Below are 27,758 nucleotides of genomic sequence, written 5' to 3' on the forward strand. Positions count from 1 at the left end.
TTTGGAGTGTGGAGTCTTAGTGACTGGACCACCAGGGAAGTCTGAAGCTGTCACTTTAAAATGACTTCCCCCATAATGGTCATGATTAGTGCTTAGTAGGCTCTGTGGAACAGTGGTACTGAGTGACTCGGGCAGAGTCGTTCCTCTCAAAGTGTATCCATAGGAGGAGAACGCAAGCCAAACCTAGGAGATGCAGAGGACCACAAGGCGTATTCCTGACATTGAACGATGGTACCAGTATTAGGGTCTCCATGATTTAGGGGGCAGGGGTGACATTTCTACTTTAACGAGACCTGTATCTGGATTCTAGGACTTCTCAGTCCTAGAAAATTGTAATTGAAAGGGCAAGAGTTGCGACTTCTCTGGTAGTCCTATGGCTAAGAGTCCACACTCCCAATGCAGTAGTCTGATCAGGGAACTAGAACCTGCATTCTGCAACTAAGACGTGGAGTACCCAGAAAAATAAATAATTTAATAAAAAAGAAAAAGACAATGAAAGGGAAAATGTTTAGAGAGAAGTCAGTTAAAGAGTATGGATCTCAGAGAAAAGACTTGAGTCACAGGAACTAGCACAGTTTGGGTATGTGATGATCAAAGATCGGAACAGAACTGTCTGGAAATGCTATGGACAGATGTGGATGGCGGGGAAAAGGACTGTTAAGCCATGGTGTTTGTGGCTGTGGTTTGGTGTGATGAGGTTAGATGTTTCCTTTAGGAGTCTGTTGGCCCTGCTTGGCTCCTTTCGAAAGCGCCAAGGTCTGTGGAAGTGGAGATTTAGGGTTTGGTTTAGCGACTGTCTTTATGATGGCATACTCAATAACCTAAATAGAATGACTCTTTTTATACACTGGAACAATTCTATATTTAGGTTTTTCACTTTGCATTAGGTAAAAATAGTCACAGAACTAAAGCACAGAACACATCACAGGATTTCTTAAAGTTGTTATGTACCCATACCTATTGAAAATATAGCAAAAATACTAGTCTCAATATTCTGAGTCTCCCATCCTTATTCCTATTTATGTATTAGTTCACTTCATTCTGGCACCCGCCTCCTACCATTCTGCCAAGATTACAGCTGCAAAGGCCCAGCTGACCTTGTCTGCAGGTTTGATCTTGTGGACTCTTTACATAGCAACAGGATACAGTATGAAATAATGCAGATGAGAGAGGTATGGTTAAGAAGGCGACCTGTAAACAAAGCCTTGAAGAAGGTGAGGGATTTCTCCATGAGGCTCTCTCGTCAGGGACTTTGGGCAGAGGAGTGGCTCTTGCCAAGGAACCCAGCTGGGAGTGGGCCTTTGGAGTTGAAGGAGGCCAGTCTGGCTGGAGTGGAGGGAATGATGGGAAAATAGGAGGAGGCGACGGCATTTAATAGGTGGGGCCAGGTTGTATCCAAGAATTTCTGCTTTGTGTATTTAAAGGTTTTATTCTTGGACCCACTATACAAGTTTGAAATATGTCTTTTGGGTGAATTGAAATTTTTATCTTGTGATCCTCTCTTTTTCTAGCACCTTTAAAATTTTATTTGTTCTGGGCAATAAAAAGGAATAGCATTAAACAACATGGATGACTCTCAAAAGAATTATGCTAAATGCAAGAAGCCAGATATACAAAAGACTTCCTTGGCAGTCCAGTGGTTAGGAGTCCACGCTCTCACTACCTGGAAGGTGAAAGTGAAAGTCTCTCAGTCGTGTCTGACTCTTTGCGACCCCATGGACTATACAGTCCACGGAATTCTCCAGCCCAGAATACTGGAGTGGATAGCCTTTCCCTTCTCCAGGGGATCTTCCTGACCCAGGAATTAACTGGGGTCTCCTGCATTGTAGGTGGATTCTTCACCAACTGAGCTATCAGGGAAGCCTCACTGTCTGGGACCAGGTTCAATTCCTGGTCGGGGAACTAAGATCCTGCAAGCCAGGTGGTGGGGTCAAAAGTAAATAAATAAGTAAAATAAAATGGTTAAGATGGTAAATTTAAAAAAGCCAGACACAAAAGGCTACATTCTATGTGATTCCATTTATATAACATTCTGGAAGAGGCAAAATGATTGGGACAGAAATCCTGTTAGCAATTCTTGGGAATTAAGGGGAGGGATTGACTACCAAGGGTACCAAGAAATTTTGGGGGGCAGTGTAAGTGTTTTATATCTTGATCATGATGATGATAACACGATTGTATATGCTGGTAAAACTCATTTAACTGTACCCTTGAAAGGGAGTGAATTTTACTATACGTAAATTATGCCTGAATTTTAAAAATCATTTAAAAAGTTTATTTAGTTTTGTATTAGCATAACTTCTCCAGCTTCCTTTTGTTTTGTATTTTCTTGCCATATTTTCTGCATCCATTTAGTTTCCACATTTTTGGTGCTTATATATTAGATGGTGTTGCTCGAAACATCATTGAACTGGGTTTTTAACAAACAGTACAAGGAGGGTGGCAAGTTGGAAGAACTAGATGAAGGGGGACTAAGGGATGCAGACTTCTGGTTATAGAATAAACAAGTCATGAGAATGTAATGTACAGTGTGGAGAATATGGGCAATAATTTTGTGATCACTTTGGTGGCAGATGATTCCTAGACTTTATATACCTCAGTTCAGAATGTATAGAAATGTCGGATGACTATGTTGTATACCTGAAGCTAATACAGTTTGTATGTCAGCAATACTTCAATTAAAAAAAAAAGATTGAAAAACAAACCCAAACCAATATAATACCTTGTATCTTTAAACTGTCATAGTTGGTCCGTTTGTTTCTTGTGATTCGTGATATCTTTTCATTCTCTTGCCTTTTAAGTGCTGTCTGTTCTGCTTTCTTTGTCTCTCTTTGCTAAGCCAACCAGCCACTTTAAGCCTGTGTTTGGCCTGCCTTTTCTTTGTCTTTATGAGTTGAAGGTATCTTTGGCTCACGGATTATTTGATAATGGAGTGTGAAATTCTGCACCTAACAGCGTAGAGAGAACAAGAATTTCTTCCCCAGCTCCCTGTCTGAAGATTTTCTGTTTGGACTGGGACTTCTCTTGGACTTTCATGGCACGTCTATGTGTCGGGTCTATTTTGTGTGCTCATAAATGGCCTTTGAAGGTACAACTTTGAAATAAGAAATTGACAACAATTTTTAACTTGAGATTCGTGAAAGTCTAGAGTAGGAGATGGTGTGAATCACTGCTGTTTGGTGAAGGAGAAGGGGAGATGAGGATATGGTTGGTTTTGTTCTTTCTGTTTAAAATTTTTCCCTTCAAAAAAGGTAAGCAAAACCTTTATTTAAAATCACACCCTACGCTTTTGCTTTACATGTAGAAAAGAATGATGAAATGGGGACTCCTGAGGAGTTGGTTTTTTTTCTCTCCCATCTACAGCACTCTTGTTTTGAAGGTTGGGAGGGGTACAGGGGGAGTTCTCAGCCAAACTCATCTGGGCCTTAGGCATCTTTGTGTCCCCACCAGGCCCCGAATAGTGCTCTGCTGCACGTAGCAGCAGCTCAGTGAATCCTTGTTGAGTTGAAAGAGTCTTGTGTTCCTGCTTCTCACTTGCCAGGACTTCAGGGTGGGTCTTGCTACCAGTTTACATTCCTTGGCACCTCGACTCCCTGAGAAGTGATGGTTTCAGGGGCACAGGGTACAGGGGAGACTTTTTATCAGGACAGCCTTGTATTTCTAAAGCTTAGCGAGATCGCCAAGAGCGTGGTGGTTCCCCCTGGGTTTTTTTTTTGGCTGCAGCGTGCAGGATCCTAGTTCTCTGACCAGTGCTCCAACCCACGCACCCTGCAGTAGAAGCATGGAGTCCTAACCACCGGACCACCAGGGAAGTCTCTGCTCCTCCTGTTTTACTTATTCTTCATGATTGATACTTCCACTTTGAACCTTTTTTCTTGGATTGTTCAAGTCCTTACAACTTCCATGGTTAGCATTGGAATCTGAGATAAGCTGACACATAAATATGTCTTATTTGGAAAAAGCGTGTGTAGTAACATCCATGTTCCTGAACTCTACCAGGAGAGAGTGTTACTTACTCACCCTCTGAGAACAGTGATGTCCCACGTATAGATAGCTATTCACATCCCCAACTGATGGTTGGAATGTCAGGAGTGTGTGTCTCACGAAGGCTATTTGGATCACAGAAATGGCACCCCTGTGAGATGAGCACTGATTCCACAGGGCATTGCCATCTCTCTATAAAGCCCTCCAACTTGAGTGAGGCCACGTGCTCAGCAGGAATTCAGGCTGTGTAATATGTCATCACATTCCCTGGTTTTATGCATTGAGGTGGGGTGTTTTTGGGAGGAGGGGCATTTTAGAAAATATTCCTGCCACACAAGGTATCTCTCTTAATTCCCATGTTCAATCACTTGCCTAGTCTTTACCTGTTGGAGAGTGCTTGAAAATTATAGCTAGAACAACAACAACAAAACCATGATAAATAAAATTTGGTTGGATGTGGAGATTGTCTTGCAATTTTAGTATATGTGGCACAAAAAAAAGTATAATGAAATGATTTTTATTTGTAGACCTTGGTTTGTAGACTAGAGAATGTTCTTACATGATGTTGCGGGCTAACCTTTTTGGAAGACACTAGCTCTGACACTTCTCAATACCTCCTACCTTGTGGATTCCATCTCTTGGCATAGATACCATTCTTTAAAGAGGTGGTTGGAGACAGGGAGGTGAGGAGTGATGGATTGCTAGGAACATGGGAAATATTAGAGGTTACAGGCCCAAGAGTGCTTTTGTACTTGAGAGCTTGCGTCTTTTATTCATTCAGCAAATGTTTCTTTGTGCCTACTGTGGGGCCAAGCATATGCTATGTTCTGGTTATACAAAGTTACACCTAAACAGACATGGCTTCCGCCTTCATGGGCCTTGTTGAAGTTAGACATTAAACAGATAAACAAACATAAATTACAAATAGAAAGGGTGAGTCCCTTCAGCTGTTCACCTGAAACTATCACAACATTGTTAGTTGGTTATACCCCAATACAAAATAAAAAGTTAAAAAAAAAAGGCCATTAAGGAAAAGGATAGAATGCTATGCCAGAGAAGTCAGGGAGTTTAGTGCAGCCTGGGAGGTAAGGGACATTTAGACCAGGATTTGAATGAGGAGCCAGCTGGGCGAAGAGTCCAGAGAAGAGGATGCCAGCGAGTCGATCAGCAAAAGCTCCAACTTTTCCTTGGGAGGAGTTTAGAGGGAGGTTTGGAGGAACGTCTGATGAGCATATTCTTTTAGGAGCGTGCCTCCTTCCTGCTGAATCCCTGCCTTTGTGATTTGTTGCGTCAGAACACTTAGAAATAACAGCCTGGGCGCTGTCATTCTGGTACCGTGTGGTCCTTTCGGGTCTGTGGCTGTAGTTCAGGGATGCTCTGGGATGGGCCAGGTTCAAGCAAGAGGAGATGCCAGGGGGAAGAAGGTGGAAGAGCCTTTTCTGGCCCACCTACAGCAGAAGTTGGAGCCCCGTGTTCAGGGTCGGCCCCCTGCAGCTTCCTGCTGTGTATCAGTGGAGGCTGACAGTCTCCTGAGCTGCTGGAGCGTCCTGTGCCCTTGTACCATCTCAGGACATGGGACAAATAAGTGAGGGGCTTCTGTATTCAGGGAACCCCAGGTCATTCCCTGCTGCTCCGAGTTGGGGTGGGATGGAATGAGACACTGACCGCTTCTGCTAGAAGCCCAGCCAGCATACAACCTGGGATGAGAGGAGTCAAAATGTAGTATATAGTCTCTCTTAAAGTGAATTTTTCAGTCTCAGAAAGCTGCCACCGTTGAGAATGTTTCTCTGTTCTCCAGATTGGGCATAAGTAAATCACTTGTCTTTCTGCCATGTAGAATGGGCTTGGCAGTTGTTTTATTTTTACCTTTCCTGTCATTTCTGAGGCTGGCAGCCAGAGGTAGGGTGTGGAATGGAGCCATAAATTACCCTCAGAATGATTCCAGTGGTCCCATTTTTAACTCTTAATTGCGCCTTTCCCTTTTCACCACCCCCTTTTACCCCCCTCCCATTCCCCTTCTCCTTGTCCACATTTGAATGAACAGGAAGAATTGAGGAGGCTGCATGTAGGTGGGAGCAGGTTTGCTTAGTGACGCCTCTCTGAATGATGGAAACCATTTCTTTTCCCATCACTGCTTCCCATTTTTCCCTCCATGATTCTATTTTAAGTGACTGTTTTTTTTTTTTTCCTGATTCTTTTACTGGAAACCGGCCCAGCCTCACTCATTTTGTTTCCATGCTGCTATTAAAAGACAATGCCCAGTTAAGAGGACTTGGAAGAGGGGCAGGACAGCCACCCTCTTGCTTCTAGTCATCTAGGCAAAAATCAATTCCCTGGATTGGGATGTGAGAACAGTTTTAAGTTATTTAGGCAATTTTAACTTCTGTGTCTGTTTTTTTTTCCTTTAATAAATTTAAAGGGAGGAAAAACCCCACTCTCAGTGGTTCTGCCCAGAAACTTCTCTTTTGCCCAGCTAATGGGCTTGAATTCTGAGGTCAAAGAACTTCCCTTTAGTATTCTGGGCCTCTTTTACCAAGATAGAAAAATATGCTTGGCACCCAGTATCCGGTCAGCCACGAATTCTTGACATTTGCAAGAGATGTGTCCTCGGGCATTGAAGAATCCCCATATTTATTAATACAGAGTGTTTGTAGAGTTCTGAGTATTGCCTTACAGAGAAGGCAATGGCACCCCACTCTAGTACTCTTGCCTGGAAAATCCCATGGACAGAGGAGCCTGGTGGGCTGCAGTCCGTGGGGTTGCTAAGAGTTGGACACGACTGAGGGACTTCACTTTCACCTTTCACTTTCATGCATTGGAGAAGGAAATGGCAACCCACTCCAGTGTTCTTGCCTGGAGAATCCCAGGGATGGGGGAGCCTGGTGGGCTGCTGTCTATGGGGTCGCGCAGAGTCGGACACGACTGAAGCGACTTAGCAGCAGCAGCAGAGTATTGCCTGAATCATATTCCCTTCAATGTTCTTGTTGTCTGGGTGTTTTTTGGGGGGGCAGATCCCCTAGAAGGAAATGACATGACAACTCACTCCAGTATTCTTGCACAGAAAATCTCATGGACAGAGGAGCCTGGTGGGAACACAAAGAGTCGAACGTGACTGAGTGACTAACACACACATATCCTCATACCATACCTAAGTTTTCTTTTAAAACTTTTCGATTACTTTAAAATTTTTTCTCATGTGTTAGTTGTTTTTGCAGTGACTGAAACACACAGATTGCTTTTTAAAATGAAAATAGGTCTGTGACAGTATAATCTGCATACAGTAACATAAACCCTATGCAGTGTACAGTTCTGTGGGTTTTGATGGAAGTATAGAGTCTGGTGTGTCCTCAGTCACTCAGCTGTGCCTGAGACTCTTCCTTACCCTGTCGACGGTAGCCCTCTAGGCTCCTCTCTCCATGGGATTTTCAGGCAAGAATACTGGTGTGGGTTGCCATTTCCTTCTCCAGGAGATCTTCCTCACCCGGGGATCAAAACCATGTCTCCTGCATCTCCTGCATTGGCAGGTGGATTCTTTACCACTGTGCCACCTGGAAGCCCATAGAGTCTGGTAACCACCACCAAAAATCAAGATACAGAATGTATCATTTCCCCCCAAAGTTCCCTCTTGCCCCTTTGCAGTCAGCCCCTACTTCTTTCTCCAGCTACTGGCAGATACTAATTGTTTCCTGTCTCTGCAGTTTTACCTTTTCTTAAATGTCATAAAAATGGAATGATACACTCTGTAGCCTCTTAGTCTGTCTCCTGCTTCACATAATTCATTTGTGATTCATCTGTGTTGTTTCATCATCAGTAGTTCATTCCTTTTGTTTGCTGAGTAGTGTTTCACTGTGTGGATGTACCACATTTGGTCTGTTCATTCACGGATTTGGGTTGTTTATGGTTTTGAAAATTATGAATAGTCACCCAAAATAGTTTGCCCACAAGTTTTGTATAAACATGTTTTCTTTTCTCTTGTATAAATACCTAGGCGTAGGATTGCTGGTTGGTACACTAAGTGCATGTTTAACTTTATAAGAAACTGCCAAACTTTTTTGCAAAATGATAGAACCACATTGCATTCCCTTCAGCGGTGTTTGAGAGACCTGGGTGCTTTGTGTTCTTACTAACACTGTTTACTGTCAGGTTTTTTTTTGTTTTCTTTTTTTGTGTGTGTGTCAGGCTTTTTTGTTTTGTTTTTACTTTGTCTATTTGTATAGTTGTGTGATGGTATCTCACTGTGGTTTTAATTTACATTTTCCCAATGACTTGATGTTGAGTGTTTCTCAAGTGTTTATTTGTTGTTTGTAGATCTTCTCTTTTAAAACTTTTCGGTTAGTTTTATTGGTTTATTCTTTTTATTACTGAGTTTTGAAAGTTTTTTCTTATATATTCTCAATAGAAATCCTTTATCAGATACATGTTTTACAAATAGTTTTTCCCAGTTTAGGGATTGGCTTTTCATTTTTCTGATAGTATTTTTGGAAGGGCGGAAGTTTTGAGTTTTAATGATGTGCTTTTTAAATCCATTTCCTCGTAAGGGATATGATAGACTTACCAATCCCAAGTTCTGAGCCACCACCAAATTTTAAATTTCATTTTTTAATTTAGCAGAAACTTTTGTTTTTCTGTTTTGTGAGCTATTACTTCTTTTGACTCTTCATTTTGTTTTAACTTACATTACCGATAGTAAGGCTGCCTGTTTGTTCTTTTTTTAACAAATTTTTGTTTATACTCCATATAAACTATTGCATATGTGATGATGATTAACAAAGTTGCACTGGGTGATAAGTGCTAAGTTACCCGCCAGGCTCACTCACTAGCCAGTGACTCGCACACACCAGCTTCATAGGGAGTGATGCAAATTTGTGTCTGAGCAGAATTATCAGTCACTGCATTTCCCCTAACATGTAGGTCCTTGAGGTCAGGAATTCTTTGTCTTTTGTTGCTAGCTCTAGAACACGGCCTAATAGGTCAGAAAATAATGACTGAATTCAAGTTACTGGCTTTCATGAAGGACAGTGCTGAACGTCTCACAGCATTTGAGGCTGTGGCTCTCAGGGTTAGCTGAGGACTGAGGCTGACACTGAATGTCAAAGCTTGAATGGCAAGGGACAGCCAAGAGCCCTCTCCTGCGGGCCTCACTTGCATCAGACGTTTTCTGGAACATGGGGAGATAATCCCAGGACCCAGACCTTGACTGGTATTCCTTAGGGAGGCCTTAGTTTCTGACTTGAGAGAGGAATAAGTTCACACCAGCATTCTGAGAAAGCACATACTCTAGTGAGGCTGAATCTCGGTAACTAGAGGACTCAAAACCATTTGTGGAGTTTTGCTGTTCTGCCACCTTTTAACTGCCCCAGGGTCTGCATAGCTGTTCCCTCCTGCCCCCAAAATGGCAGAGGGATCAGGCCAAGGTTGAAGTCATTGGCAGAGCCGAAGCCAGGCTGCCTGTGGTGGAGCCCAGCTCATCTCCACCCATCACCCCATTTGCATCCTGGTACTATTTTGGCTTATGGTGTGTGGTTTCAGCATTTGGGCCAGCTTTTTAATCACGACACAGTCCCATCTTTTAAGGGTTGAGTGAGTTCTCCCATGAGTTTGAGCGGGCTCCGGGAGTTGGTGATGGACAGGGAAGTCTGGCGTGCTGAAGTCCATGTGGGCACAGAGTCAGACCTGACTGAGCAACTGAACTGAACTGAGTCCTCCCAAAGAAGCAACTGCTGAAGAGAAAGATTTTCCTCAAATGTTGAGGCCTTCTCTTCTTTCTAAGAGTCTTATTTTAAAGATAATTCAAGAGGGGAAAGGTGGAAGCTCCAGATTGAAGGCAAGGGAAGAATCTGGGGGAAGTGTGTATGTATGTGTAAGGGTGTGTGTGTGTCTATGTGTATGCATGCATGTATGTATGGTGGGCGGGTAGTGGGGTGGCCGTGTGTGTGTGTGTGTGTGCGTGCGTGTGGTGGGCAGGTAGTGGGGTGGCCGTGTGTGTCTGTGTGTGTGTGTCTGTGTGTGTGTGGGTGTGGGTGTGGGTGTGTGGGTGTGTGTGTGGTGGGCAGGTAGTGGGGTGGCCGTGTGTGTGTGTGTGTGTGCGTGCGTGTGGTGGGCAGGTAGTGGGGTGGCCGTGTGTGTCTGTGTGTGTGTGTCTGTGTGTGTGTGTGTGGGTGTGGGTGTGGGTGTGTGGGTGTGTGTGTGGTGGGCAGGTAGTGGGGTGGCCGTGTGTGTGTGTGTGTGTGTGTGCGTGTGTGTGTATGGTGGACGGGTAGCAGGGTGGCCATGGGCCATGGGCAGGGAGGCGGCAATCCACGCAAAGCAGTCCCAGCTGCCCCTGGTTCTGGGCTGATCCCGGCGCTGCTGCAGCCTGTCATTCCGGGTGTGCTGCTCTCATTAGTGGTTGAATATTTCTGAAAGTGTTCTCTCTCAACTCTGACCACATGCCCTTTCGGGGAAGGGAGGGAGGGGCCAGGAGAGTAACAGGACCCACCCTGTTGTCATGCCCAGCTGCCCTGCAGAGGGTCAAGGAGCCCAGGGGGCTGGAAAGAGTCACAGGAGCCCGTGCGTGTGACACAACTGGTGTCTCATTTTCTGCGCTGCCCCACGCGGCCTGCCCCGCCTGGAGGGTCCAGCCCTCTGCTGTGGGCTCTGAGCACCCAATCACAGAGGCTTTTTTCTTTTGTCCTTTTAAGGGGATTCTTGGCTGAAATAAACCTTCTATTAACCAATTTGATCTCTCTCAAGCTCTCAGCCCTCAACACATACACACACGTTCACCAGCAGCTAATGACCATCTTCCCCTCTGGAACTAGCCTGCACTCCTGCTTTCGATGAGGACTTGTGGTAAAGTGCTCAATGCTAATATTCCTTCCCATGGAGTGGGGACTCTGAAATATTTTTCTTGACTGAGGTGTGGTTGACAGCTTTGATTTATGAAATTAGCTCAGGGAAAAATAAGATGGAAAAACAGTCCAAATTAAATCTTTATTTCCATAGCTCAGTTGTGCTCTCCTGTCCATTTTTAACTGCCATGCAGTCTTAGGTACCAAGGACTCCAGGGTTTGCTAGGTTGCTTTTTTCTTCTTCTTCTTCTTTTTTTTTTTTTTTGTAGTTTTGGCCCAAGAAAAACTTTTTCTTTTTAAATAATTGTGTTTCTTCCTCCCTCAAAAGTAGGCAAGTTTAATGAAGAAAATCAGAAAAACCTAGGAAAGCACAAAAGGAAACATCCATATTCCCAGCATGCAAAGACAGTCACTGTGAACACGTGGGTGTGTACCCATTGTGTTGGAGAAGGTAGTCATGGGGCCACATCTTTCCCCTGGGAATCTCTGGGTTTGTGGTGCTGCAAGTTTTTCCCAGCATCCTGGACCAGAATGTCTCACCAGCAGAGGTGTTCTGGTGGGTGTGGAGCCTTCCCATGGGGGAGCTTTCTGTTCAAGGTCTTCATCTCACCATTGGCCGAGTGACCCATGAATAGCCTGAAAGGGATTCAACTTAAGACCAGGCTTACCCCCACCCCCACCCCAGCCTCCAACCCGAGAGCGTGGACTCTTGATCTTAGAGTACCTAGATTCAAATCTCTGCTCCATTGCTCACTTTCTCCGTGTCTGTTTTCTCACTTGTAAAATGGACATAATAATAGTTGGTGACCTCTGGGGTTGCCATGTTAAATGAGATAATATGTGCAAAATGCACAGCACACCACAGGTACCTGGAACCTGATATTCTAGCCCAGTGCATATTAAATACTTACTTCGTCCTTCAGTTCAGTTCAGTCGTTCAGTTGTTTCCGACTGTTTGCAACCCCGTTAACTGCAGCATGCCAGGCTTCCCTGTCCATCACCAACTCCTGGAGCCTGCTCAAACTCACGTCCATCGAGTCAGTGCTGTCATCCAACCATCTCATCCTCTGTCGTCCCCTTCTTCTCCTGCCTTCAATCTTTCCCAGCATCAGGGCCTTTTCCAATGAGTCAGTTCTTCCCATCAGGTGGCCAATGTATTGGAGCTTCAGCTTCAGCATCGTCTTTGCTTCCACACTTATTGTAGGTGGTATTCTCACTGCCCCTCATCCTGTGGTTATAAATTGTTCCCTGGATCTCTCTCTTCTGGACAGGGGTGGTCTTTTCTTCCCTGGGTAGTATAGAAATCCTCTCACTGTTGAAAAATTGTATGTAATGGAGTAGTAGGATAATCTCCTTTGACAAAACGGAAACCAAAGCTCAGTCATTTTCATTGAATGAAGATGTCAAGCTATGACAAGACTGTGGAGACATATACTGCCTGTTGCCTTGCGTTCTCTAAAGATGCCAGATGATCTCTGTTGCTGATTCCACCACTTTTCCTGTACAGATCCCTCTCTGCATTGTTCCTCATTTACTTCCATAGACTGTTGAGTCACCTTTTCTAGGTAAAACACGGCAACACGCACGTTGCTTGAAGTTGTCTAATGCCCTTAACATTTATTCCCAAGGCAGGCATGTTTCTAGCTATAGAGCAAATGGGTTTGGATAAGTTTGGGGCTGCTTTTTTGGCTAATGGGAAAAATATGTTGTCTGTAGCCCATCCAGTGATTTTCTTGTTTATTTCCTATGGTCAAGCCCAATAAAAATAATGTGATGGTCACAGGATATTTTGCCAGTTATTTCAGATGTAGGGGCAGTTCACTCTGGATTTGTTTACTTCAAGTGGAAAAATTTACCTAAAGTTACCTTCTGTACTTTTTACCAAGAAGGAAGCTTACCTGGGTTTCTCCGTTTGGGGCCAGCTTCTGTCGAGTCAAAGACCAGAAGGACTATTACAGGGCTTATTTCCCATAAATAGTGAGAGAGGGAATACGGTGACTTAGGTGGGGGCACAGCTCTTTTTTCTTCATGGTAACTTATGTCTGTCTGTTTTATATTTTGAACCTGCAGGACGCACAGACATTCAAGTGGTTCAGCCAGACCAGCCACAGCAGCCGGAGAGCAGAGCCCTGGTACTAGCAGCCGGCACCACCAGCCCGTCAAGAACCCGAGCCACAGTGGCTTGGCCAATGGCACAGGTGAGTGACAGCACAGAGCACCAGCCCAGACTAGAGCTGTGCTCACATGGAGCCGGGACTCTGTCTGCCGTGTCAGAATGCTGTGTGGGTGAGAGAAGACTCCCAAACTGAGATGGAATTTGAATTCATCATTCTTTCCATGACCCATCTTCTTTTCTCTCTGGCATAGTCTGTACAGCCAAGGTCATTCTCCATATGACTGCACTCTTCTCAAACCTTCCTTGGCACAGAATTAAAAAGCATTAATTTTTAAATTCATTTCTTACCAACCTTGGATTTCTTGAGAGGGGATATCTTTTTTAAGTGATACTTTTTTTTTTTTTTTTCATTTCCCTAATTTATGGAAATGATCAGACTAAGGAGAAAAAAGGCTAAGTATTATTGTTAAGAGCTGGCTTAGAGAAGATCGTGGTGCTGTTGAGTGGGTTGGGATGCTGAACTGGGGCAAAGCCCTGGTGCCACCAGGGGGCCTCCTGTAGCTGTTCCATTGAGAGTATTTGTCCCATTTGAGAGAGGAGAGCCCTTCCACATCCATGCCGAACTTCTCTGCACTTGATCCTGCTTCCCCATAAGTGGGAAGAGAAGGACCTGTTTCAAAACAAATCCATTTTTGTCCCGCTTTCCTTCCGTCTCATCGGGACAGTGTTGAATTTAGAAGGGAAAAGCCAACCCCCAAAAGTTTATTCTTCTAAACATCTTGAGGATTGTCAAATCTTTTGTGATTTCTGGTCATTTGGTGATTTGTCTTAATTTGGGGCAGTTGGGAAGGGTCATGGCCACTTGCTTTGATAAACTGTAGGTGGGGGAATGCAGGTGTTTAAACCAGAAAGTGACACAAATAAATGTAGATGCTTGTAGTAGCAGAAGTGTGGCAAGGACAGGAAATTTGGACCAGCATAGCTTCTTCTTTTTAATAGTTACAAATTTGTTTTATTCTTTTTATTATGTTTACAGCAGAATATTTAATTTCTAATCTTTATTTAGCAAGATCACTATTTAACATTTCTTTTATTTACTGGAAGTATTAAATTAAAAACTAAGTGTCATTGGATTGAACATAGCAGCGTAGCTTCTCCATGCAAGCATTAGCCTGGTATTGTTACTGTCCTTTCTGTAACAAACTTATTGAGCAGGAGGCATCGTTTGGGACTACCTTCTAATAACTTTCAGTTCTCCGGCAGCACCATCTGAGGGCTCCAGAGCCACTGTGATAGCTTAGGGTGTCGGCCATGATGTTGTCTGTGGCGGACAGCAGGACAGAGTGGCCTGGGTCCTGTGAGATTCACTGTCTGTGTGGTGGCCTGACTTTCTCTCTGGAGTTTGGGACCTGCCTGCAGAAACTGAGTTGGCCAGCTGGCCCTGAGCCTTGAGGACGAGGAAGCACTGGAGGTGAGGAGGATGAGTGGCTGGGCTGCCGTCTCGGCTTACCTGGCGCTCCTGTGCCAGCCACCGTGTCCAGGCACTGGCATTGCCAGTCACAGAAGCCAAGGGTGGCCTGGCTTCCCATCTGTGTGGTGGAGACAGCAAGGTGGTGGCCACGGGCCATGCTGGGGAAAACTGTGTGAGCACCGTGGGCGCCAGTAAATGTGCTTCTCAGAAAAATAAGTCACTAGAAGAGGGCAGGTGTTCACAGATGGGCAAGGGGAACTGGCTTTCGGAATCGGTTGTGACCTCGATGCCACGGCCATGATACCAGCCTCTGTGTCCTTCCAGGGGCCTCCATTCTTGTGATGCTGGTCTCCCTCAGCCATCTCTGCTTGTCTTATAAAGACAATTCCCTCCTATGGGTAGGAGTAGGTCCCTACCATGGGCACCCTACAGGGTGTGGGCTCGATCCCTGCTAGGGGAGCTAAGATCTCCTATGCTTTGTGGCCAAAAAAGCAAGCCATTAAATAGAAGCAATAATGTACCAAATTCCATAAAGACTTAAAAAAAAATCCACATTAAAAAAAAAAAAAGCCCAGCTATGGGTAAATTACGTTTCTATGGTTACGGTCTTTGAGTCAGTCTCCTTGGACGTTTAAATAGGTCTGTGTTTCCCCTTGGCTTATTTTTAGGTACCTTCGCGTATTGTCCTTATCTCCAGGAACATTATGTATTTGAGCAGACGGGGCAGGTGCCAGCCACGTCTTCTGAAAGCCAAGTATCTGTAACCCCAAACTGCCTTAGAGATGTTTGATGGTGCTGTGTCTGAATGTCCAAACCACTCCCAAATCAGTCTGTGAAGGACAGTCGTTGCACGTTAGGGATTTCTGCCTGTTCAAATACCTTTCAAATGCCTTGGCCCCTGTCTCGTCTCTCTCTTTTCTGCTCTGAAGATGGTTCACCATGCCTCACAGCCAGCCTGGACCTGGTAGGCTTTTTAATGTCTATCCAAAGCATACAGAAAGATCTCAGTTTTCCTTTGGGGAGCAGACAGGAGCCCCCTCTCTTTGGCAGTGCAAAATGAGAAGAGGGTTGTGGCTCTGACTGAGGACACCTCCATCACTCAATATGTCTCTGTTCGAACTGTGAGGACCAGTTCCAAAATGGTGGTGGTAGTGAGCCGTGCCTCCAGGGAAGGTTTCCAGAGACCCACAAGATTTATTTAGCAAGCCTGTTTTTGGCTGTGCTCTGCAGCTGTGCATGAAAAAGACATCTGGGGCAAAAAGGGAGCCGAGTTCCAGGTGGTTTTTTCACGTTGTCACAACTGTAAAGTATCCATTTTTTATAAAAAGAAGGTGAATGGCAGCCTGTCTGTATAAATATAATATTTCTAAGGTTTTAGAAGTGGTGGAATCGGGGTCTAGGATAATGGCATAGCACTTTATTGAGACTTGTGTGTAATGATTTACTTTCTAATTTTTTTTATTGAAAACTTTATCCCCCTCAAAAAATCACATCTCTCACTCAATTCTCCCTTAAATGTGATTTCCGTGCATATAAGGTCAGGAGTCACACAGGCTGTGGTCAGATTCTACATCCCCATGTGCAGCATGTGTATAACGCCCAGGGACTTGATGGCCCTTATTTTCTAATTAATAAAATCAGGACAAGAGTTTATATCTCCTAGGCTTGTTATAAGGAATAAACTATGTAAGACATATAGCATGTCTAGCACAGTGCCAGGTACATAGTAAGCTCTCGATGTTAGCCTGGCAAATCATTTCATATGGTTATAATTATGTAGCATGGATAGACGTTCTTTTCTGCATTTCATTATTTTTTTTAAAGATGTTTTTGTTGTGGACCATTTTTAAAGTCTTTATTGAATTTGTTACACTATTGCTTCTGTTTCATGTTTTGGTGTTTTGGCCGAGAGGCATGTGGGATCCTAGCACCCTGACCAGGGATTAAACCCGTATCCCTTCACTCTCAGCCCTTCACTCTCACCTTCTCATGGGAAGGCAAATGAGGACCAGGGAGGTCCTCATTTCATTATTTTTGATACACGTGTCCATGTTTCAGGGTCTTTCTATTTACCTTTTTTTAGTAGTTTCATACTGTTTATCAGTTAATATGCCATAGTTCATATAACCATTTCTCAGTCCTTGTGCATTTCTCTTCAGTTCAGTTCAGTCCCTCAGTCGTGTCTGACTTTTTGCGACCCCATGAATCGCAGCACGCCAGGCCTCCCTGTCCATCACCAACTCCCGGAGTTCACCCAAACCCACGTCCATTGAGTTGGTGATGCCATCCAGCCATCTCATCCTCTGTTGTCCCCTTCTCCTCCTGCCCCCAATCCCTCCCAGCATCAGAGTCTTTTCTAGTGAGTCAACTGTTCGCATGAGGTGGCCAAAGTACTGGAGTTTCAGCTTTAGCATCAGTCCTTCCAAAGAACACCCAGGGCTGATCTCCTTTAGGATGGACTGGTTGGATCTCCTTGCAGTCCAAGGGACTCTCGAGAGTCTTCTCCAACACCACAGTTCAAGAGCATCAATTCTTCGGTGTTCAGCTTTCTTCACAGTCCAACTCTCACATCCATACATGACCATTGGAAAAACCATAGCCTTGACTAGACGGACCTTTGTTGGCAAAGTAATGTCTCTGCTTTTTAATACGCTATCTAGGTTGGTCATAACTTTCCTTCCAAGGAGTAAGTGTCTTTTCATGGGTGCAATCACCATCTGCAGTGATTTTGGAGCTCAAAAAATAAAGTCTGACACTGTTTCCACTGTTTCCCCATCTATTTCCTATGAAGTGATGGAACCAGATGCCATGATCTTCGTTTTCTGAATGTTGAGCTTTAAGCCAACTTTTTCACTCTCCTCTTTCACTTTCATCAAGAGGCTTTTGAGTTCCTCTTCACTTTCTGCCATAAGGGTGGTGTCATCTGCATATCTGAGGTTATTGATATTTCTCCCTGCAATCTTGATTCCAGCTTGTGCTTCTTCCAGCCCAGCATTTCTCATGATGTACTCTGCATATAAGTTAAATAAGCAGGGTGACAATATACAGCCTTGATGTACTCCTTTTCCTATTTGGAATCAGTCTATTGTTCCATGTCCAGTTCTAACTGTTGCTTCCTGACCTGCATATGGTTTCTCAAGAGGCAGGTCAGGTGGTCTGGTATTCCCATCTCTTTCAGAATTTTCCACAGTTTATTGTGATCCACACAGTCAAAGGCTTTGGCATAGTCAATAAAGCAGAAAATCCTGATGTAAACATCTTTACCCACAACTTGGTTTCTTCTGGAATGAAGTTCTTGAGTCAAAGGATAAGTAAGTAAGTGTTAGTTGCTCAGTCGTGCCAGACTCTTTGCAACCCCATGGACTGCAGCCCTCCAGGCTCCTCTGTCCATGATTTTCCAGGCAAGGACACTGGAGTGGGTTGCCATTTCCTTCTCCAGGGGATCTTCCCAACCCAGGGATCGAACCCGGGTTTCCTGCACTGCAGGCAGATTCTTTACTGACTGAGCTACTAGGGAAGCCCCAAGTCAAAGGATATGAACATTTAAAAAGCTGAAGTGTGTTACCAGATTGCCTAAATCTGGTGTTATAATAATCATATATGCCAAGGCATTGTAAAATTTTCCTCGTGGCATATGAAGATTATTTTTCCCTTGACCTTGTAAATACTAGTTTGTCATTTTGCTATCAGGTATAGAGTCCCACCTCATCATTTAAGCTTATCGTGTTTCTACAGTTATCAGTTGCTTTTCTCTTACGTGACTTCTTTCATAGTGTTCAGTTATTTGACTTGTGGAGTTATAGAGGTTAACTTTAGAGATTTATATAGTCTTTTTAGTAAAATTGTGGTAAAATACTCATAAAAATTACTATTTAAGCCATTGTTAAGTGAATAATTTAGCAGCGTTGAGTGCATTCCCAATGTTGTGCAGCTTCATCACTGTCCTTTTCCAGAACTTTTCATCATCCCAAACTGAAACTGTACCCTTCACACAAAAGCATCCTCCCTTCCTTCTGTTCCCCAGCCCTATCCCCTGGAAACCTCTGTCCTGCATTATGTTTGCTTGTTTGTTTATGACTGCCCTGGGTCTTTGTTGCTCTGCACGGGATTTCTCTAGTTATTGTGAGCAGGATCTACTCTAGTTGCGGGGTGTGGGCTCCTCATGCGGCGGCTTCTCTCGTTGCAGAGCACAGGCTCTGAGTGTGCGGGCTTCAGTAGTTGCAGCACATGGGTTCAGCTGCCCCTCAGCATGTGGAATCTTCCCAGACCAAGGATTGAACCCACCTGCATTGGCAGGTGGATTCTTAACCACTGGACCACCATAGACGTCCTCTGTGTTCTACTTTATGTCTCCATGCATTTGCGTATTCTAGGTACTTCGTGTTTTATGTGGAATCATTTGTCCTTTTGACTCTGGCTTATTTCACTTGCATAATGTTTTCAAGATTAACCCATGTTGTAACAAGTATCAGGGTTTTGTCCTTTTTCCAGGCTAAATAATATTCCATTGTATGTGTTTACCACATGTAAACACATTTTATCCATTTATCTGTTGATAGACATTTTGGTTGTGTCCTCCACTTGGCTGTTGGCTGATGCTGTGTTGAATGTGGATGTCTGAGTGTCTGTCTGAGTCTGTGCTTCTGGTTCTTTGGCTGTACACGTTGGAGTAGAGTTGATGGTTCATATGGTAATTCTATGTTTAGCTTTTGAGGAACCCTCAAACTATTTTCCACAGCAGATGTACTCTTTTCCCACTGGCAGTGAATGAGGGTTCCAATTTTTCCACATCTTTGTGAACACTTGTTTTTTTCTTTTTAATACTTAGTCATCCTAATGTGTGTAAAATATCTAGGTACACAAGTTTTACTGGTTATTTTTATGATTATAAGTTTTTATTATATTTTTGTTTTGCCTCTTATCTCCTTTTCTGTGGTTTTTCTAGAAAAGTAGTTAAAAACAAAAAAACTGCCTGAGCGTTTTTTTTAGTGTTTGTAATTTCAACTTTTGCTTCCATAGTGAAAAGATTCTCTCTTGTTTCTAGATGGAATAAATATTTTCTTCTGTTTTACTTTTTTTTTTTCATGTTAAACTATCCCACCAGAAATTATAGTGGCATATCTGTATATGCACATGTATGTAGACATTCATATTATGTGTATAATGAAGGCTGAGTTTCAATTAATTTTTCCCTGTAGCGAGATCCTATTATCCTATGAACATTAGTTGCTTTTTTTTTTAATTGTGGTGATACTTTGTGTTTATCACTTACCATATTCTTATATTCTTACTTTCTTATATTCTTATATGCAGTGAGTATTCATTTCTGGACTCTTTACTTATCCTGTTTATTTGTGATTTTGATTATCGACATTTTTTTTTAATGCCTGGAAAGGCTGGTCCCATCTTCCTGCTTTTTCTCCATGATATGCTTTGATAGCTTATATATTTTCAAAACAAATTTCAGACTTTGACTGCTTAGGAACTTGAAAAAAAAATGAAAGTGTAACTCGCTCAGTCATATCCGATTCTTTTGCAGTCTCCATGGGGACTGTAGCCTGCCAAGGAAGCCTTTAAAAAATTGGTGGAAGGTAAATGGAAATTGTTTGAATCTGTGTACTGACCAAGGAAAGATGGAACTTTCCCATCAGGTGACATAGTATGACTTTATCCATTTTCAAGTTTTCCTTTTTTCCATCTAATTTAATTGCTTTCTTTATATAATCCTCACCCACCGCCATGTCATGCTAGTTATGAGCTGTTTTTCTGGTTTTGGTTGGTCTCGTGAAGCGCTCAGTTGATCAGTTGCATTGGAAGGCATTTCTTGGGTTTCACGGTGAGACATACTGACTGCTTTACCGTGTGTCATATGTTATGAGCTGGTCTTTTAAAAAGCTTCCATTGTTGGCAGGCGCCTTTTCCACACCCGAGTGAGGGGGCTGAAAAGACGTGTGTGTACAGTGAGAGTCTGTGCTGCACCACACACACACCTAAAGATCTTGGAACACACAGTGAGCTGGCAGCGGGTCTAGGATTAAGCAGAGGAATTTCCAATTCCTGATCTCTTTTTGGCTAACTGTGACTAGAGTATGTCTGAGCCCTCAATGAATATCTGATTCATAAAGTTACAGTGTTTAACCAACATCACAGAGGGAACTTTGTGAAACACCCAGAGTTGCAGGAATCAGGCATTTTGCCTCCTTACCCCACTTACCCTCTCATCTCGGGACCCAGCTTTTCTTCCCATACATGAGAGCCATCTAAGCCATCTCTGTTTCTCTTTTCCCCAACCCCTTCCATTGTGTTTGTTTAGTGGTCTTCTGGGTTTGAGTGCTGATTCTGCTACTTGCTTGTCACCTCTCTAAATGGTACTTCTGGGAGCCTCTGTTTTACCTTCAGTAAAATGGGGATAATACCACTTTCCTTATGGGATTACTAGGAAGAAAACTGAGCTCATGAGAATGAACTTGTGAAAAGCAGCATGGGATCCTGGATTAGATCTTGGAATAGTAAAAGGACATTAGTGGAAAAGCTATGAAACCTAGATAAAGTCTGGGATTTAATTAATAGTAATGTACTAATGTTATTTTTTTTAGCTTTGGCAAATGTGCCATAGTTAAGCAAGGTAGTAATATTATATAGCATGGATGAAGGGCATGCTATCTTTGTACTGTGTTTGCAACTTTTCTATAAATTTGCAGTTATTCCCAAATTTAAAAATTTTATAAAGAACCTGCTTTGCAGTGATAGTGTTATCCAAATGTGAGGCACATTTATTTCAGATATCGTTTGCTAGATTATTAGGCCTATTAAATAAGTATTTGTTCAATGAACGTTTGTCAAATGACATTTTACTAAGCGCTATGACAGTGTAAAGAAATATAAAATGAGCCTCTGCTCTGTAGTCTGTTTCAGGGAAAGAAGCTGAAAAGACACAGTCTGCCAAGTGCTAACACAGTAGATGTCACAGGGGCTGTGTGGTTGAGAAGCTGAGACCACAGGTACTGTGGGCTCTGCAGAGGGACCCGTCTGGGCTGAAGCAGTAGGAGGAGCCTGTAAAGAAGAGGGGCTGAGGTGAGAGAGGGATGGAGGCAAGGACATAGGAGGTAGAGACTAAAAGTAGCAAAAAACAAAGGAAAACAAGATTTCCCTCATTGTCAAGAAGAATAAGTTTTTTGGGACAGATAAGTTGTGTACATCAAATAATTAGGATTAAGAACGCTGCCTATATTGAATAGAGCTTAAAAGTAACATACAGCATTTCTCTAAGGGCTGGTGAAATTGTAACCCCTCGTCTTTGACAATCCAGTTTTTCTCTCTACGTTAAGTCGTGGCTCAAGGATCGTGCTCTGTCACTGTTTTACCAGGGTGACCATGGGGCAGTAACTGAATTGTCTGAAATTTGGTTTCTCCTGACTATTAGCTGCGATGGGGTGGATTTAATTCTGAAATTTCAAGTCCTTATGTTCTAAGAACATGTGTATATATACAGGCACACCTTATCTTATCACTCTTTGTTTTATTATGCTTCATTTGTTGTTTAGTTGCCAAGTTGCGTCCGAATCTGTGTGACCCCATAGACAGTAGCCTGCCGGGCTCTGTCTATGGGATTTCCTAGGCAAGAATAGTAGAAATGGGCTGCCATTTCCTTCTCTAGGGGATCCTCCTGACCCAGGGATGGAACCCATGTCTCCTGCATCTCCTGCTTGGCAGGCGGATTCTTTACCACTGAGCCACCAGGGAAGCCCATTGTACTTCACAGATAATTAAAAAAAAATTTTTTTAAAGCAAATTGAGGGTTTGTGGCAATGCTGCCTCAAGCAAATCTGTGGCACCATTTTTCCAACAGCATATGCTCACTTCGTGTCTCTGTCATATTTTGATAATTCTTGCAATATTTCAAACCCTCTACCAGCAAAAGAGTTGATGGTTAGCATTTTAGCAATAAAGTGTACATTATATTTTAAGACATAATACTATTGTACACTTCATAGAGTATAGTATAATGTGCTGCTGCTGCTGCTAAGTCGGTTCAGTTGTGTCCGACTCTGTGCGACCCCACAGATGGCAGCCCACCAGGCTCCGCTGTCCCTGGGATTCTCCAGGCAAGAACACTGGAGTGGATTGCCATTTCCTTCTCCAATGCATGAAAGTGAAAAGTCAAAGTGAAGTCACTCAGTAAGTGTCTGACGCTTCGTGACCCCATGGACTACAGCCTACCAGGCTCCTCCCTCCATGGGATTTTCCAGGCAAGAGTACTGGAGTGGGTTGCATTGTCTTCTCCATAGTATAGTGTAAATACAACTTATATGCCCTTGGCAAGCAATTGCTTTATCATGATATTTGCTTTATTGTGGTAATCTGGAATCACACCTGCAATAACTCTGATGTATGTCTGTACATACACACACAGTTTTTTTGAGAGCAGAGAGGATAAGCATGGATGCGTAAAGTTTCAATGCTAGGATATCTGGCTTTCATATTTTGTCTCCAATCCAAACTTGAGATAGCACAAAATTCTTAAACAGATGAATGACTCTGGTAAATCACAGGCTCTCGGATAGCTCTGTGCACAGACTCAGTCCTGGTGGGAACCCTTGTAACTAGATTTGCAGCTGCACAAATGGTCAAATCCAAATAGTATTGACTGGACAGTCTTCTCCACTGGCATGCCCCAAGGCTCTGGTTTTATTCTTTTCCTGGTTGACAATTTCATCATAATTTTTTAATAGGCAGTACATACATGTTGTCAACACTTTATACAAAAGTAAAAAAGCTTAAACAGTGTAAAGAAAGTCTCTTTCCTGTTGTCGTCCTCCAGCCTCCCCTTCCCTCCCCAGAGCAGTCCCTGTTCTGTTTCTTATAATTCTTTCCAATTTGAATATACAAGCATGTCCATATATATTATTTGAACGTATACACATAAATGTTAGCACAATATACCTGCTGTTCTTCACTTTCCCACTTAAATCATCTTAGAATTTTTTCCGAAAAACTTGAAACTGACTTGAAAATCTTTGCCCCTTCTGTCTCCTGTTAACCCCAGTCAAAGAAGGAAACAGTTTTAGTTCCAATAAGAATAGTAATCACAGCAGATTGAAATGCTTTTTGTTGTTCAGTTTCTCAGTTGTGTCCGACTCTTTGTGACCCCATGGACGGCAGCACGCCAGGCTTCCTTGTCTATCGCCATCTCCCAGAGCTTGCTCAAACTCGTGTCCATTGAGTCAGTGATACCATCAAACCATCTCGTGCTCTGTCAGCCCCTTCTCCTGCCTTCAATCTTTCCCAGCATGAATGAAATACTTGAAACATATTTAAATCCAAGAATTCATAATGATTTTTAAACAATAAAATTGCACTTTTTTGGGAGGATGTGAGAGTATCAGCTCATTCTTCTGAAAACTGGTAAATAAAAGGAAAGACCAACTATTTTCCTTCTTTTTCTTCACAAACTGAACCTTGAGGTAGCCAAATAGTTTAAAAAAACACATTTATTGGTTTATTTTTGGCTGTGCTGGGTCTTCACTGCCCTAGTTGCAGAGAGCAGGGGCTCCTCTCTAGTTGTGGTGCTTGGGCTTCTCGTTGCAGTGGCTTCTCTTGTTGCTAAGTGTGGACTCTAGCACAGGCAGGCTTCAGTAGTTGCAGTGTGCAGGTTTGTTGCCCTGTGGCATCACCAGGGATCGAATTGGTGTCCACTGCACAGCAAGGTAAGGCAATGGCACCCCACTCCAGTACTCTTGCCTGGAAAGTCCCATGGATGGAGGAGCCTGGTGGACTGCAGTCCATGGGGTTGCAAAGAGTCGGACACAACTGAGCGACTTCCCTTTCACTTTTCACTTTCATGCATTGGAGAAGGAAATGGCAACCCACTCCAGTGTTCTTGCCTGGAGAATCCCAGGGATGGTGGAGCCTGGTGGACTGCCGTCTATGGGGTCACACAGAGTCGGACACGACTGAAGTGACTTAGCAGCAGCAGCAGCACAGCAAGGTGGATTCTTTTTTTTTTTTTTTTTTTAGCAAAGTGGATTCTTAACCACCAGGGAAGTCCACCAAATAGTTGATAAGTGAAATTCCTCTTTAGAGGCATGATAGATTATTACTGTTTTGCAGTCCCTCACCAATTAGTGGATTCAGGCAATAATCATCAATGGCTGCTACCATTGCAGGAGAGACACCAGACATTCTGTGTCTCCTGATGGGAGTACTTCATATGTATGGGGTAATTTGTATTTCCTTCACTGTAAAGTGTCTCTGTGCATTTTTTTTTTCCTTGTTGATTTGTAGAAGCTTTTTTCATATCAAAGAAATTAGCCACTAGTCTGTAATATGAGTTGATAATGATCTTTCCAAGTTCATTGTTTTCTCTTTTAATTTTGCTTTTGCCTTTTTTTTTTTTTTTTGCCATTTCAATTAAAAAATGAATATAGTTGAATTCATCAATCTTTTATGACTTTTAGATTTTGGGGGGTCATTTTGTTAATTAATTTATTTATTTTTGGCCATGTCTTATGGCTTGTGGCATCCAAGTTCCCTGACCAGTGGAAGCACAGAGTATGACTTTTATTGATAGATTTTGTATGCTACCTTAAACACTGTTTTCTGCTTTGAGATTATAAAAGTATTCTCCTCTATGTTCTTTTAGTTCCTTCATGGTTTCCTCTTTATGTCAAAATCTCTGGTCTATCTGGAGTTGATTTTGATGCAAGGAGTGAAATAGGGATGTAACTCAGTTTTGTCTAGTACACTACCCACTTGCCATAGTACAGTTTACTGAACAGTCTGTCTTTTCTGTAGGAATTTAAAATGTCACCTTTGTCATATACTGAATTACTTAATTCGAGTGTGTATTTAATTCTGTTTCTGAACTTTCTTGTTTATTTAATCGACACCTGTCTATTCATGTATCAGTGCACATTGTTTTAGCTGTTGAAACTTTATAGTATGTGTTAGCTAATACTTTGGAGAACACCCCTGCCCCTACTTCCTCATACACGCAAGACTCTTCATGTCTAGAATGTTTACGGCTATTCTTCTGTGTTTAGTTTTCCATATAAATTATTGAATAAATGTATTTGGTTCTCAAAAACGTCATGGTTTTTTAAATTGAAATTGAGTAAAATTTATATATTTTGTGTAAAGAGACTTGCCATCTGTTGTGTTTTACTAACTCAACCAAGATGCTGGGAATATAAATAAAAATTCTTGCATTTATTTTGGGGAAACATCAGTTGCACAAAATAAAGTTGTTTATTAACTAATTTACTCTGCATGTCAGATAATATTTAATATATTGGAGAGAAAGCAGATTATTTAAATTAATCACAGGTGGTTCCTAGGCTCTTTGCTGTTTGTTAAGATCAAGCTTGGCATCATATCATGTGAAGAAATTATAGTTTCAGCTGACAACCAATCTTACATTAGCCGACAGGATCATGTGGTTGCTTCTGAGTTATTATAATCCAGGGTCACATCAGAGGATGTGCAGAGAGGGAGAAGTAGTCTGTAGCAAGTCAGTGGTTCAGGCTCTGAAGGCAGACAGCAGGGGTGCGAATTAGGTGCCCTATGACCTTGGAAGTTTGTTTAACCTCTTTGAGCTTCAGTTTCCTCAACTGTAAAATGGGGTTGTGTATAAGGCTTAAATGAGATCATCTAAAAGGCTTTGCACTTTGGTACATACTGGTGTTCTTTAAACATTGCTGTTATCATTTATATTGGAAATCTAACTCTGCTGGTCTGATATTATCTCATTTATTATGGTCAGTTTGTGATATCATTATTTAGAAATAAAGGCAATAGAAGATAACTAGAAAAGGGCAGCCAGGCCGTTAGAATAGGGCGTGACCTAGAGACATTAAAGAAATGGCAGGCTTTTCACTGGAACAGAGAAAGTGAATGAGAAACAGGGTGGCCAGATATTTATTCTGTATTGCTTGAGAGCATGGGAATTAAAACCATCTAGTGGAATTCAGTTTAGCATAAGTCTTTCTGATAGCTACTTCTGTTCAACAGTGGAATGGCTCTTTGGACGAGAGGGGAGTTTGCGGGAGAATGGATACATGTATATGTATGGCTGAGTCCTTTTGCTGTTCTATCAGCTACCAGAAACTATCACAGCATTGTTAATCAGCTATACCCCAATACAAATAAAAAGTTAAAGAAACAATGGAATGGCTCTATAGTGAGTTGTTTCTTAGAAGAAATGTTCAATAAGGATCTGGATGGCCACTGCTGCTGCTGCTACTAAGTCGCTTCAGTCGTGTCCGACTCTGTGCGACCCCATAGACGTCTGGCTCCCCCGTCCCTGGGATTCTCCAGGCAAGAACACTGGAGTGGGTTGCCATTTCCTTCTCCAGTGCATGAAAGTAAAAAGTGAAAGTGAAGTCGCTCAGTCGTGTCCGACTCTCAGCGACCCCATGGACTGCAGCCTACCAGACTCCTCCATCCATGGGATTTTCCAGGCAAGAGTACTGGAGTGGGGTGCCATTGCCTTCTCCGGGATGGCCACTAGGAAACATCAAAAAGAGATTCTGAATTACCAAGATGAGGCTAAACCAAGGGGGTTTTCCTTCGGAATTCTAGTGTAAATGTACATATATGTTAGTCGCTCAGTCGTGTCCAACTCAATGCGACCTCATGGACTGTAACCCGCCAGGCTCCTCTTGTCCATGGGATTCTCCTGGCAAGAAGACTGGAGTGGATAGCCATTCCCTCCTCCAGAGGATCTTCCTAACCCAGGGATTGAACCCAGGTCTCCTGCATCGTCAGGTGGATTCTTTACTGTCTGAGCCCCCAGGGAAGCCCAAATCACATATGTGGAAAATTCTTTGTATATTTATGGCTTATCCATTTTCAAAGAATTTTAAATGTTTCAGACCATGTTTGGTTCCTTTCTGAGTGAGAGGATATTGCAGTGCCTTGGGGTCCTTGTGAACATGAGTAATCATCAAAGACCTGGAGAAATAAGGAGACTCAGGAATCAGCTCATTTCACTTCTATCTTTGTCTGTTGTTCCCTTGGATGCCATCTTTTCTGTGTAGGCTGTTAATCATTGCTCCTCACTTTGAGTATGTATCTTTAAAAGAACAAGCACGGTACTCAAAGTTTACTACCTCTTAGTGTGAATGGAGCTTTTTGAAAGAAGGTGATATTTATTTGTACCTAGCAGACAAGTGATAAGTTTAAAGAAAACCCTATAAACTTGACTTTGGCCTTGACTATGCTCCATGTATCACTAACACACTTCCCTGGTGCCTTACTTTTCCTGCTGCTTTTATTGCAATAAATGTAACCATAGTATGTTAGAAAATTTTAATAAAGTTATATGAAGGAGGTAATATTTAATAATCTATTTATTTCA

At 42.7% G+C, this 27,758-nt stretch overlaps 1 protein-coding gene across 4 annotated transcripts in view; it reads left to right on the forward strand.

The window, feature by feature from the left end:
• The window catches only part of WWP2 (WW domain containing E3 ubiquitin protein ligase 2), a 146,751-nt gene that overhangs the window by 73,028 nt on the left and 45,965 nt on the right, over positions 1 to 27,758 (forward strand). For all 4 annotated transcript variants that reach the window (XM_061387763.1, XM_061387760.1, XM_061387761.1 and 1 more), the window contains one exon: positions 12,885 to 13,012. In XM_061387763.1, the coding sequence (XP_061243747.1) occupies positions 12,885 to 13,012 (128 nt within the window). The remainder of the gene's footprint in view (positions 1 to 12,884; positions 13,013 to 27,758) is intronic.

This window comes from Bos javanicus, chromosome 18 (assembly GCF_032452875.1).
Source record: "Bos javanicus breed banteng chromosome 18, ARS-OSU_banteng_1.0, whole genome shotgun sequence".
In the NCBI taxonomy this organism is placed as follows: Eukaryota; Metazoa; Chordata; class Mammalia; order Artiodactyla; family Bovidae; genus Bos; species Bos javanicus.